Here is a 15,025-nt window from a genome sequence, read left to right on the forward strand (position 1 = left end):
ACACGCACTGAAGTTGGGAATGTACCTTGAGTTTTATTGTTGCGTGTCTCTCCTTGTTGAGTCGATTAACGCCAGTGAAACCCCAATGAAAGGAGATTTCGGCTTACCCCAGATACCGTCAGCATGGTATAATTGAACATGAGTGCAAAGATCTAGGTCCAGTTTGAATTCACTTGGAGGAGGCCTGTATAAAACAACTAGAGCAGTAAACAGTGTTACGGGGTGATATAGAAGAAAGTACATCACAGTGTGGTATAGAACGACATAAACTGCATTCTGCCTTTTTCCTTTTCCTAAACAAAGACTAGGACGTGAGGCAGTTCTGTGAGAGACACTATACCAAACCCCAGGATTTATTTCTATTTCTTTTTCTTTTTCTCATTCCCTTTCCATCTTCCTCCCTCCCTCCCTCCCAATTTTTTTTTCTCTGTCTCCCCTTTTCCCGTACCCTCCCTACCAACCCCTCATTATCCCTTTACTGTGCTTGTCCGGCTTACAGATAATCAGGTCTGGAAATGTCATCACCATCTCATATAAACCCCACCTGGGATTCTAAGGAAAAGTTGGTGATAAACAAAAATAAACCCAGAGTTGCCATCTTGAACATTGCTCCTTTTCCCTGTATTCTTTGCCTAGTCTTAAATGCTCACTGTCCTCTCTTCCATTTCAGGTTGGAAATTAAGCCCAGTAGTTGGAGCTGTATATGGCCCTGAGTTATATGCAGGTAGTATTTAAGTTAATTTTTCCATGTGTGCTAATTAATTGTAACAACATCTGTTATTTGTCAACTTACTATCCCTTTGTAATCTTTTGGCATTTTTTAATTTTTTTAATGCAATCAGCATCCAGCTTTCAAGCAGACGTGTCCCTAGGCAATGACGCGGCAGTGCCCCTGTCGGGAAGAGGGGGCATTAACACTTACATTCCTTTAATCAGTAAGTAGCCTATGTTGGCCTGCCATGGAGTCTGACTGTAGTGAGGGAGCAGTGATGTGCTAGTGTTTTTCTTTGAAGCATAATCCACAACTGAAAAGGAGGCATTGTTGAGAGAGAGAAATGATGTCACAATGCCCTGTCCTGCTCGGCCAGTGCTAAACTCTTTCTGACCAAATGTGAAGATGGCCACAAAGCATGAACAGTTGGGAAAAGCAGAGGGTGGTGAGGGCATGTAAAGAACATTTTAATCTGTACTTGATAATAAAGAAAACAAAAGAAGTACATATTTGTGAAATGTATTATATGTGTTCTCAGCAAGGCAGCTTTGGGCCCTCAGGTAGAGAGTATCATTTCAAAAGCACCTCCAGTATTATTGATTATTCTCAGCTCTGTCGCTATCTCTAAAGTCATTTTGACCTGAGCCATTTTGTTCTAGCAAAAGGTATAATTAAATAGAGTCCAGTGGACACGGAATCAGTGTCTGCGTGCCTTCCAGAGAACAGCACGCATAAGATGCACCCTTAAACGGTGTCTGCCTCTTTGCTGATACAGGGCCACTTTACATTTCTCGATTCAAACATTTTAGATAAAGGAATTAAGTTGACTAACGAGATGAAATGTCTAAAGACTATTTCGTGCCTTAGAGTTTGGCACCATGTAAAAATAAAAGAATATTCTTATAAAGAATAATTATTATAAGCACATAATAATGTTTGGAAACAAGATTAATAGTTAGCCTGTTAAAGAGTTTATATCAATTGATTTAAACTGCCAGCAGAAATTAAAAGTCTCGTCTCTTATTATGGCAATAGTTCTCAGAGCGTCTTGATCTGCTTCTCAGCAGCTTACATTGTAATGCCAAAATTGGGAAGGAGCAGAGAAAACTCACTCCAGATTTCTGATGAACAAGGCATGGAACCATTAATTGTTGCATATCGGGTCTCTTCATTTCTTTTTCAGAAAAGATGTGAACATACCTTTTAAGTTTTCTGTAGTTAGTTCAGAGCAAGTTATGATTGTATACCTGCTATTGAATGTAAGTTGACATTTCTGTCATATTTTGGGTCTCCCTTTAGTTCCTGGCTTTCCTTACCCAACTGCAGCCACCACGGCGGCCGCTTTCAGAGGAGCCCATCTGAGGGGCAGAGGGCGGACGGTGTATGGTGCAGTCCGCGCGGTACCTCCAACAGCCATTCCCGCCTATCCAGGGTAAGCGTTAGATTCCAAAATAAGCAGTTGGACAAGAAGATACCATGGCGCTCTTAACTTCTGGGACATTGCCGTGCCACATAGCAGAGATTCTATGAATATTTGCAAATTAACGGATTAGGTGGCAAGAAAAGAACCAAAATACACCATCGTCAGAATGTAACAGATATCAATATATTATATAAATCTTCATTTTGGCCACCTTAAGCCCTCACGATAGTGGCTTGAGACAGTAGCCAGACCGTCTTGTGTTTACTAGCAGTGTGTTGGCATGGAGTTCACTCAGCATCGCACGAGTATGGATTAACACTACTGCAGAGAACCAAAATAGGAACTCAGGATTGTAGTACAAGTCTGCATCTGCTGTGTTCACCCCTCATCACCACCCTGGGTTGGGGCTGAGGCTACCACGTCTCCCCTCTCTTTCGGTTTCACTGCCTGGGTGGTGAGCAGCAGAGCTAGTTACCCACAATGGATTTGCTTTCTTTGTAGGAAACGGATTAAAAGAGGTTAATTCAAAGATGAACCAAGTCCAATTGAATCAAGGGAGAAAGGGAGAAGTAGGAAGAATTAAACTACAGTTGGCTTCTGAATGATGGTAAAACAACCAATGTAGCTGAGCATCCCTCACCCTTTGATTTTTGTATGGAGGGTGTCTCATGCAGTGGAATGATTCCATAGCAACAAATAAATCCTTTGTTATTGAATGGGGGAGAAGGAGTGAAGACGGCAGGTTTTGTTTTTAGTTGTTTCTCAGTGTCAGCCTTAAAAAGTACATTATTATAGTGGACTTTTTATAAGTTAGTTGTATCAAGGACTTTCCTTCTTCAAAGATGTGATATTTGTGTTCTTCATCTTTTCTCTCCCTATGACAGGTTTTTTTTTCCTTATTCTTACTGAGGAATAAGCATAGTGGCAGGGAAGCCTATTCATTGCTACTTAGTTAAACTACAAAGGGAAAGAGCCTCCTTTGTAGATCCTTTTTGAACAGCAAAATTGGCTTTAAGGTGTGCTGATTTAGCGTTCATTCATAGGCCAAATGGACATACCATTAGAGGTCCTCCATTGCACAGATTTAAAGCATTTTTATTAGACGGATTGAAATGGGCAGGCTCCAAAAGCCACTGGAAGGGAACTGCTTTAGAAATAAACCTTTGTTTGCAGTTATAGGTGATTAAATCCCATGCATTCCATCATCTTCATCTTCTGCCATTACTTACTTTTAATTTTATCCTTTTTTCTCTCAACTTGCCTTTGACCTTCAACCTCTGACATCTCTTTTTAAAAAAGTAAAGATGCAGTATTATTTCATCAAGAAATAATTCAAGTAAAACATAAAAACAAACCTTTTGGCAGTTCTGCACACTAGGAAAATTGTTCATGAAGCGTCTTTCATTTCAATCCAAGAGAGTTTACCGTCACATTTGCAAAGAGATACTGCTCCCCAGAAACGTGGGACTTCTTTATTTTGTAATATTCCTGAGTTACTTTATAAAGCGGTTGAATTCATTACTATTCAGTGTAGGTCATTTCAGTATATTGGCCAAACTTGAAAACCCATTCTCTAGCAAGTCTGCGTCAGGTACATATTTGCTCAAAGATATTTTATCTTTATGTCTTAGTCACATCAATTTCTATGCATTACATTGAACACTAATTTCCCATGTTGTCTTTTTTATTAACTAAATCACCCGTTTACGTGGAAGATGGCAAGGAATAAGTCCAGTATTTTATGGGGAATGGCCTAAAATTGCTTCTCAGCTTAGTAAACTAATTTCATCATTAATCGTTGTGTTCTAGCCCCCTGTGGCATTCGATACAGGGAATATTGGAATTCTTCTAGAATTTAGGTGAATATTCCCAGTGAGTGATGCAATGTAGGTAAAATTTATTCGTGTTTTTAATGCCACCACGCTTCTCGATAGAAGAATTGTTTTTAACCTTTGTCTCTTTCCCCTTACTGAAATTGTTGAAGGTAACTAATCACCACTTGGCTTTTGCATTTTATCAGCCTTCTCATTATGAGCAAGTCTCTGTTTTACAAAAATGCAGTTGAGCAGCCGATTACTTTCTAATATCATTCTTTAACTGCAGTTGGAGACTATGAAAAACTAAGGGAACATCACAGATGAGTTTCATTTGCCTGCTGTGTAATACAAAAGCACAGCGTATTTGGGGCATTGCAAAATGTGACCATACTATCCTGTAAACAACAAAATGTCATTGGAAGTAGAATTCAGAAACTTTTCTGCTACCTAAAAGAAATAAGTGATTTCATATTCAAGTTAAAAATATGACTTGATGACCTCACTCGCTAGCTTATTTATTGTAACAGAGAAGCCAGTGGTGAAAATTTCCAGCTTGTTTAGTTGAACAAACAATAAATAGATCTTCTAATGTAAAACAGCCAAATCTCGATTTAACAAATATGAAGAAGAAAGTCTTATCTTTTTTTCTCTACCCCTATTCTATGTCTCTTGGTCCCAAAGTAATGTTTTGGGGAAATTATATGCACAAAACACCTCAAAAGGTTTGACATCTATATTTTAGTTATAATAGTTTAGTATTGCTCAGGATTAAAACAAGTCATGTATTTTGTTCGATACAAATTAATTTTCGAAAATTAATTTGTATCAAACAAAATACATTAAACCCTTCTATTCCTAATCAGCTACGTTCCCAGTTTTATTCTTTTAGATAAAACAGGTCATGCCCAGAATTTCAGTTAACAACTGTATTTTTTAGAATTCCATGAATTATTGTTATGGTCAAAAAAGAACCCTTAAAATCTTCCAGTTACTCCTTCCCACTCTGGATTATATTGTTACTATCTGGGATCCCCACTGCACCTTTCAATTCTTGGACCTTGGACCAATCACCTTAACCTTTAGCTCATTATCTCTGCTTGTGAAAGCAATGCATTGTGGGTATTTTTGGTTGTGTTTTTTTTTTAATTACATTTCTCTGTTTACTTTGGTCAGAATTGATTGACTTGTTTTTCTGAGGTGTTGCATTGGTTCTTAAAATGCTGAATAATAATACTTTGCATGCTTGTGTGATCAGCCAAATCTTATCGCATGTCTAATGTGCAGGATAAAAAGCAGGTGATGTATGGATATCAGAAAAAAATTTACATATTACTATAAAACTAATAGAAAATACTAAACATAATTTTGAAACAGACTTTTGCCTACGTCCTGCCCTAATGGAATTTTTTGGGTTCATTTTCTTTTCATGTTAAACCCCTCTCCATATGCCAGCCCTCCCCCCCTCACCTACACACACACACACACACACACACACACACACACACACACACACACACACACATACACATTACACATACACACACACATACCTTTTGAAGCTCTTTAAAGAAAAACTTCCTTCTAGGTCAAGCTTATTTTTAAAAATACTCCAGGTTTGAAAAGTTGGTGTTTCCAATCCAGCAGATTTACGGTAGCTGTATTGGGCCCTCTGGGAATGCTGTTTATTGTTTTAATCTTAATTACCAGCCATGCAGGTTGTTCATTCCAGGCGTGCATTCCTTCCCCTCCTCGCATGTCCCGGAGCTGCCTAACGAGTGTGCACCTTCACATTTTCCTGACTGACTTGCCATGGCCCCGAGCCCAGGTCATGTATTCATACATCACCTGCCTGTGTAGAGCGCATGTGCATGCTGCCGTCCTCAATAACCGGAATGTGTTTCTGTTCTTTTGTTTTTTGTTTTTGTTTTTGTGTGGATTTTCTGCAGTGTGGTTTACCAGGACGGATTTTACGGTGCTGACCTCTATGTAAGTACACACACTGGGGCCTTCTTGACCCCATCCCCTGACAAGCCAGCCTTTTTTTTTCTGTTTCTTTGGTTTGGTTTGGTTTTTTAAAATATAATTTATTTAATTTTTGTTTTCTTTTTCCTTGTGGATATATATATATATATTTATATATTTAAGAATGCAAGCATGCTTCTCTGCCACTGCGCTTGCCCCTGGGTGCAAAAACTAAGCCTTTGGGTTTCCTGATCATTGCTAGAGTCAGTTTACTGGACATATTCTTTTCCCTTCCCTATACCTACAGATGCTCTGTGGATCACTAATATATTTTTGAGATGATCAGCAGGTTTAAAATCTTTTATTACTGTCGTATCATATGCATACATAAATGGCAGGATAGCTTAGCCTTAAACCAACTCTTTCCCTTTTCTGCTTTTCTACTCATTTCACATCCCTCTTTAGGTCATTAGAGTTTCGATTGATGTAGATGGCAGTAAACTTTCTGAATTGCATGTTTTCCTATTTTATATACTTTGAGAGAGCGCTGTCTTGCGAAAGTGGAATAAGGAACTGATGCAAGTAAAGAGTGGGTGGTAATGAGAGGAAACTAAATATTCAGTTGCTTAAGGCCTTTCTTTACCAAAAGGTCCACAGCCAGTGGGTCTCTTTTCTTAAGAGCTGTGTAGAGTGGCAGAATTAGCAACCTAGACTCTTCTTATAAAGATTGGACTGTCATACAATAGTTGTTGATTCTGCCAGTCATGTTACCATGTAATCTGTTACTTAAACTATATAACTATAGTTTCATGATTGGATTGCCACACATTACTTAAAATGTGAACAAAATGATCTAACTGACAAAGAGTCAAAGTTTTTGAGTTTCGAAGTCTTTTATTGGGACCTCTCCAAATGTCCTTTTTCTGAATGCAAGCTTGGTCTAACCACCAAGTCATTGAGAAACAATTTTGTAAGAAAACTTGTCGGCTTGAAATTATTCCTCGATCCTAGGTTACAATCGTTTGGAAATACTTTCTCCACCCTTACCTCTCAAAAGCAATAAAGGTACCATTGTAGTGAACTATTTCCACAGCCTGCCGGAGATTCTCTGGCAATCTAAAAATGTTAATGCATTTTTAGAGTACACTCTGTATTTCATGAAGTAGATGATCCTCCAGGGGACTGTGGGTGACTGTACACACCTCTGCTATGTAGAGTAGACCTTCAAAGTATGCTTTAATTTAACAGATGCTTAAAGGAGCTTCAGCCATGATTTGGTCCCAGCTCTCTCACTTTATAGATACGTTTCGTAGAGAGATTGTGACTTACCCTGATTACATAAGTTATTTGTATAGCCAAGCATAAAACCCAGCTAACCATTATTTCATTATCTCTCTTAGTATTTAATTAAAATCCACATCTGTCCTCAGATGATTTTCAAGAAGTAATGAAAAGTATTTTTTTTTCCCCCTGTGCTCACAGTGAAAATTGGAAGTTAGGGGAAAATACCCTAGTTTTATACCCTAATTTACACCGAATTACACTTTTCTAAATATACATATTTACAAACAATCTTAGCATGTACATTCTCCCATATACATTAGTATCCATATTCTCATGAAACTCATCTTTATGTTATTGAAGTTGTTTTCTTGAAATCTGGTCTATTAGAGCATACTTTTCCATATGAATTATTTCTTGTCAAGTTTTTTTTTTCTCTAATATCTTCCATATTTGGGGATTTTTTAAGTGTGGCCTACTTCTACCTTATTAAGATTTGCCTACTTCTGTGTTAAGCCAGCCAACCAAATATTTGTTGACAGTTCTCATTTCTTTAGTTCACAATATATGATTTCATTTGGAGTGAGAGATGATTTTTTTTGTATTCGTTGAGAAAAACACTCTTGAATTTTTTTTTATCTTCTTACTGGATTCCCTTATCAAGCTAAACAGAAGTAATTCAGTGACCTTGCCAAAATATTTTTTTGACCCATGGCCCCTTGTTGATGAAGAGAATTAATAGTAATGTTATTGTCATTTTTAGTTCCCATCTTAAAGCATTACTGGGAGGAAAAAGTTGGTCACTAGTGCTGAAATAGTATCCAGAATCACTAATGAAAAATAAGAATACATTATGAGGTTAACTGTTGCTTTAAGCCTAATAAAACTGTAGCTTTTAAAACTTTATATCCCTTCCCCCCATTTCATCAAAGATTTCTTGAAATATTATCCCTGGAAAAAACAACTTTATATTCCCCATTCCATATGTGAAGGAGCAAAGGATGCTTCTTAAAAAACACACAAACAAAAAACCCTGTTGTTTCACCTTGAGTTTGTTCTTCTCTCTGTACATTTTTCCATCTATAGGAATCTATCAAGGTGAGTTTAGCTCTTGTTTCCTCAGAAGGGCAGGTTAGAAATAGAAAGAGCAGAGAGTGTATCTAGTATAAAAAGTGAGCTGAGCCATAGCTTGAAGAGATGACATGAGGGAAAAGAGTTGAAGTTGCTAATTTTGTTTTAAGCTATATTAATTGAGGCTATTGATTGCGGAGGTTTTTAAAATCTCGTTCCTTGTTCTGTTCTAAGGCCATAATCCCTGCTAGCCGTTTTCTTCCTTTCTGTTTCTTTTATGGCACGTTCCTCTCCGGAGAACTGATCTAGCAATTGTGCCCGTCATTTATAAAGTGATTCCCACCCCCTACCCCAGGATAAGACTTGGGAGTGTAGCAGACAGTGTACGTATCCACCTGCCCTCCTTTTTTTTTTTTTTTTTTTTTTTTGGACTGGTAGAAATGGCATGGTTCACCCTAATTCACTTTTTCAATGGGATAACAAACTGCTCCTAATTCTCATCCTGTGAAAAGCATGCTTGCATCCAAAGGAAAGAAAAGGCTGGTGGGCCCCTTAGCGGGCTTTTTGTATGATTGTTTTCCTTCCACAGCTGTGTTTTTTGAACTGCTCTTCCTGTGTTCTGTTATAGAATAGTCTTACAGGAACCAATCATTAGCGCTAAAATACCTCAGGTAGGAGTGCCAGTGTGACCTGCCAATCAATCAGATTGTGGATTGCAGTGAAACAAATTGAATTATACTAACCATTCCAGCTCCACGTTAGAGATGGGAACAGAGGCTTTTTTGGACAATCAAGACTTGTGAGCGTGTGATCTAAGCCCTGCTACCTCAGCAGTGCACACAGTCAAGTTCCACACACGACAGCACTTCCTCCAAAATGAAGTGCCCCTGTCCCGTTGCCACGTGTCCACACCGGGCGTGTCAGATGCACTGTCCCATCACTGCCACCTCTTTTACTTTGTCAATCACATTGAACAGTGGTGTTTAACCTAGTCTTATGTTTGGAGATCATTAGCAGTTGAGGGGACATTTTTACACTTCTGTGAAAGAAATGAGGAAAGGGAGGAAGCAGAATCTTTCCAGACGGGACTCCTGAATCCCACACTGGGCCCTGTAGTGACATCATAGTGATAATTGGACCGTGCTGTTAAACGAGGTTGAGGTTCCCTTAAAAAGCTGCACCTATAAGGACTCTGCAACGGAAACATGTATTTCCCTCCCTCTTTTCCTTTGACCGTCAAACAAGGTCAGTGAGCCCATTCAGGTCGTAATGCACTATTAGGTTTGCTGATAGCTGGATGCGAGGAAAGAGAAAAACAATAGATAGCTTTTCACAGTTGAGTTAGTTTAGTTATGTAGGTGCCCAGTGAGATCTTAGAAATGAACTGCTTTGGGGGAGATGTGGACAGTAGAGTGTTTGAAAGATTTAATTCATTAAAGATGATCCCTCATCTAGCATAGAATTAGTAAGTAGAGATACCAAGTTGAGTCGTAACAATTTCTTAATCTCAATTTTAAATAAAATAAAATTTAAATACTTACAACATTTTTTCATTACTGCTTTCAAAGTAGGTAGGTTTCCCAATCAGCAGTGCGATAGTATTTCATTACTATAAGTTTTAGTATTCACATCTGTGTTATTCACATTCAGTGAAAGGTACCATGTTGCCACATAAGAATTCTGTCCCCTAAAGAGAACAGTCTAGAGCTACGGTTCTCAGCTGGAGCGGGGAGGAGGCGAGGGAAAGGGGGGAGTTAGAAACGTGTAGGGACAGGCAACACGACTCACAGAGGCTCAGCATTCAGCACACGCCAGTGGGAATCGGTCTCTGCTCTGCTGCAGTGATGTTAAGCACCGCACCTGCCATTCTCCCCACACACCTGCCTCCCCCTCCGCCCCACTCTTGCTCTCTAAACCTACACACCACATGTAGGGAACAAGCTTTCATTTTGTCTGCTGGTCTTGAAATATACACTCTTCTCCTCAGTGTCATAATGTCGTTGTCTTCCAGGTAGAATGAAGGTGTCTTGACATCACATGCTCACCAAAGTCCTGTTTTAATGTAAACCTAAAACGAAAATATGATCAAATAAAAAGCTAGATTAAAATCAAGACCAGGGGGAAGTCTGCCAGTGTGAGATTAAGCTAAGAGTTATGCAGATAAAGGTCAAATATAGGAGGGACGATAAGTAGAACCCTTTCATTTTGTTCTAGTTTAAAACACAACTGCAAACCTGTGCAGAAAAATCATGTGGTCAGTGTGGCAATGTCAAAAAGTTAATTAGATTACAAACTAGATTCAGAGTGCAATAGAAGAGCCCTAGGAGGTGACATTGAGCCATGGAAAACTGAGACTTTAACAACCACACAAGGAAGGATCTTAAAGGTAACAGCATTTTCCTTTGACAAAATTGGAAGTTGAAGGCAGAGATATGTTATGGCTATGTGAAAAGATACAATGCTTAAGCAGGAGATATGTTAGAAGAACACTGGACTAGAATGGATGGGTGTTGAGAGGGCCAGTGTACAAGTGAGTGCTGCGGGTCAGGACTGAGTCAGGGTGTCAGGATGAGGAGGGCGGAAGAGGGGAGTGAGGTAGCATCAGGCTGCCCCGGCTGGGAACCCTAGGAGTTGTTCAGGAGGAGTCACAAAGGAATGAGAAAGTAATTATTTTTAAAGGGGCAGATGTGTGTTTGGATCCAGGCTTAGCCATGCTGAATTTACCCAGCTCTCAGGGTTCCCCAAAGCTGTCTGTGTGTGCCCTCCGACATTAGGGTGTGCTGTGGCCATGCTAATCCCCATTTTTTGTTTTATTTCAAATCACACACAGATAGAATCTGCAAACTGCTTCAGATCAAACAGGTCTGATTGTGTGTAAATACATATGTCCTTTTTAATTTTTATTATTAATGGTTGCTTCAGTTCTGCATCAGTGCATGGTTAAAAGCGATACACATCAGCTATTTCATGACTTCATATCTCCAAATGAATTATTTCTCCTCTTTTTTTTTTTTTTGTTTGTTTGTTTGTGCAGTCAGCTGAAGAAATGTTAACATCTCACTCTAAATCTCTCAGTGGAGTCTCTGTTCCCTTCTCTGATATAACAGATGGGTTACTGCTTGTTACAATTATTAACATTGTGGTGTGGGCCAGGGGTAGGGTGGGCAAGATTTACTATTTCTTTGGGCTGGGGAGGGGCCAGTCGTTAGGGTATGGAATGTTAACTCAAGTGGTGACTGACTGTTTCCGTAATACCAGGTCGTTGTGGCTGCACGCTCTAGTAATTGAGGCTGTGTACTTCACCGAGCTTGTGGTAGAGCCTAGGGCAAACCGCTGTCCCAAGAGAATGCTGGGATAGATAGAGTTAGCCATTACGAGTCTGAACGTGGTGATTTTGCTGGTTGTTTTAGCTCCAGATGTTGGCATGCTTAGTTTTTAATGTGATTAATAAATGTGGCGCCATATCCCCTCCCCACGCCTGAACCCTGTCTCTCCTCCCCCTTTCCCCACCCTTGTTCTTTTTGAAAAACTTAAGAAACAGTAATGAAAACCTTGGTGTTTCAAACTGCACTTTGTTCTCATGTTGCATAAAAGACATTACGTTTGCTAGTAGGAGTAAAATTCAAAAAAGTTTCTCAGCCTGGCATCTTTATGCACTCCAAAATCCGGACTAATAAATAAATATCTCTGAATTATCTTTATATTGTATTTTACATTATGTGATGTATTTTGTTGAATAACCAATTTAAGCAGGAGATGAAATACTTTGCAGCAAGAATACCTCTAAGAGGAATAAATCCACGATATACAATTTAATTTTTCTAATTTGGGGGGAATTATCAATGACTTACCAGAGTAGTTTATAAGGATATTACCTGCTGGTCCTAAACACAGACTCCCTTTAAAGGGCCTCTCTGTAGACCGTTATCATAAAGTAATTAGAGTAGTCCCGTCGAAATATCTGCTTTTACAAAAAAATAATTAATGTAGTTTTTCTTAATGCTGATATTCTTCTCGAGCCTTTTGTCAATAAAATGTTTGCACCCCTGTCCTGTTTTCCTGAATTTGAATAGCAGAGAACCCCATCAAATTCACACTCCAGAGTCAGAGTTCACTTACAGCAGAAGGAAATGACCACAGCTAGAGGAAGCTTTTCCCACAGTCTGATCCGTTTTAAATCGTTTTGAGTCATGGTGACATTGCTCCCAAAGCACTGAGGTCCTGAGGCTTCCTGCAGGCTGAGGAAAGTGAGGGGAGGTGGCTCTGTCAGGAACCTCATACCGAACCTGTTTGTGCAGAATCAGTGCAGTGCGGCCGAAAGCTGTGTTGATTTGATACACTCCCCAGTGTCTGACTTACCGAGAGTCTGGACCATACTTTGGGGCCTCAGAATCCCTTAACCCGTTTCCCGTTTGCCCCAAGAACACTCCCCGGCAGCGCTTGCGGCTGCATTTTCCCCCAAGATGACTCGCGGGTTACAGTCCTAACCTTGCCCCGAGTTTGCCATGAAATATCTCGCTTTTATTATTATTTTCGCATCTCTAGTATATCGATAGTCTTTGGAAACAAATGACATCATTCTACTTATAGCGTTCTGTTTTTAGTAGTGGTAGTTCCATTTACAAAATATGGTAATTCTCGATGGCTGAAAATGAAGATCCTAGAAAACGTAGCATTCTTATGTGTGATGTAAAAATGGTTCCCGAACAGTTAGACGAAGATTGATTTGATGAATCTGATTTGTGTACACATTTCTGTTGCATTAGGATTAGAGAGAGACAAGTTCTGTTTAGAAATAACTCCAAGAACAAGTTTTATATTTTATTTCCACATTGAAAACCAGTCAGATTTGCTTCAGCCTCAAAGAGCATGTTTATGTAAAATTTAATGCTAGCAGTGAGCTGCACTTTTTTTTTTTTTTTTTTTTTTTTATTACCTTGGCTTTAACAATTTTTAAAGATTATTTTGGTGTTTGAGGAAATGCTGGAGACAAACCACATAATGATTGTTTACCACATTATCCTGGTTTACAAAGAAGTTTTATTAAAGATAACACTACTGTAGATGTCACAGTAGCAAACTTTAATTCTAAACTAATGGCACCATCTCTAGTTATAATGAAAAATTGAGCCTTTTAGATTCACATAAAGTTAAAAATTTCAGCTATAATGATTAGCTAGTTTTTTTTTTAACAAATACTTTTACTGTTTCATTGCCTTTTTAGAGACTTTTTAAAAATCAGTTAAAGAGACGCGTTAGTTTATAAATAATGTACATATGCATGTGTACATGTTGCAGCCTGAATGTTCAGCTTTGCCCAAGTCGATCTGGCCTGCCCATTCCCCTAGATCTGCCCAGAATGCGGAGGGAACATGTTGATCACACATAGCCCCCAAGGATGCTTTCTGCCATATCCCTGTCATTGCCACCTCATTGTCAGTGTTTGGTAATATTAATTAGAATTTTCTTATTTATGTGAATATCTGTAGAAGAATTTGTAATCGAGAAAGAAATGTTTACTTTTCTAAATCATTCCGTAGGAGAACAAAGGAATAATATATAACCACTGAGAGCCAATCGGATTTTTTTAACGTACATTTAAAACTACTTCTGATGACTTCAAGCCGATAAATTTAAAGAGCAAGAGTAAATTTTCCTTCACCATGCAGTTTCTTCAGTTAGAGAAAGCATAAATTATATAAGAAAGAAGCAAGAAGCTTTAGAAGCCTTTATTATTATCAGTCCTAAGACATGATACAGAAGTAAATTTGAAATGTCTTGTGTAGATTTAGTAAAAAGTGAACATTTGAAGGAATAGGAAGTAGAAAGCACGGGACAGAAAGCTTCAGATGTCCGTGAGAAATAAACACACTAATATACAGAAACGAAACGTGCTGTCGTTCATGAGTGAAATGGTATTAGAGTGGACTAGTTGAACATAGTTATATTTGATAAGGAAAAGCAATAATAATTCACACCTGAATTAGATTTAGATAGAATATATGAATTCTAGAAGGGTAAAGAAAAAAGAAAAGGTAGAGCTTGCCACCTGGTAGTGGCCTGTTGGTGTGGCCGCTGTGATTGCCTTTGGACTACCCTGTGGATAAGCGCATGGGTTCACCCGACAGAGCAGACCTTTGTTTGCAGTGTTTGGTTCATCGAAACTGAGCCGAAATCGCAGGACATAAGCATTTGAAACTCTTCAGTGCTGAGAGGGTGTCTGAGCCATTAGAAGAAAAGCTCCTGAGCCTCCTGTGAGTTCAGGTTGTGAGAATCTCAGAATCTTTTAAGGAAGGAGAATAAATGCAATTAAATGCTTGGTGGGGAATTGGGGGTGGGAGACTGTCTTACTCTATTTTGTATCAGCCAAAGGAGTCTCAGCCATTTGTATCTGATTTGCCTGAGTCTGAAATACAGATTGGAGTTGGCAGACTTTTTCTACAAAGGGCCAAGTGGTAAATATTTTTGGTTTTGTAGGCCATACGGTCGCTGTCACAACTACTTTCAAAGACAGGTGGCAAGTTACATTGATTCACAGACCGAAGTTTGCCAGCCCCCAGTCTACGCTGGTTTTTCCTTCTGAATATTGTCTGACGAGCTTAGCCTCCTGGCAAATGTGCAGAGTCAATGGAGCACAGCCCTATGTGAACCTTTCTTTTATATACTGTAGTCAGTAAACCAATCCGAGTACACATCAGGGAATCTGAAGTTCACACATATAAATTTAATGTTTCCATTCTTTAATTTATACTTCCCATC

At 38.9% G+C, this 15,025-nt stretch overlaps 1 protein-coding gene across 21 annotated transcripts in view; it reads left to right on the top strand.

Moving 5' to 3' along the window:
- Positions 1–15,025, top strand: part of RBFOX2 (RNA binding fox-1 homolog 2) — a 237,587-nt gene that overhangs the window by 217,367 nt on the left and 5,195 nt on the right. For 8 of the 21 annotated variants that reach the window (XM_039877794.1, XM_039877792.1, XM_039877797.1 and 5 more), the window contains 4 exons: positions 671–724; positions 843–935; positions 2,000–2,144; positions 8,895–8,937. In XM_039877794.1, coding sequence (XP_039733728.1) covers positions 671–724; positions 843–935; positions 2,000–2,144; positions 8,895–8,937 — 335 coding nt within the window. Of the gene's footprint in view, positions 1–670; positions 725–842; positions 936–1,999; positions 2,145–2,636; positions 2,674–5,898; positions 5,939–8,894; positions 8,938–15,025 lie in introns of those variants that run through there. The other 13 variants (XM_039877801.1, XM_039877799.1, XM_039877810.1 and 10 more) reach the window with 7 other exon arrangements.

Source organism: Pteropus medius, unplaced genomic scaffold (assembly GCF_902729225.1).
Source record: "Pteropus medius unplaced genomic scaffold, Ma_sr-lr_union100, whole genome shotgun sequence".
Classification (NCBI taxonomy): Eukaryota; Metazoa; Chordata; class Mammalia; order Chiroptera; family Pteropodidae; genus Pteropus; species Pteropus medius.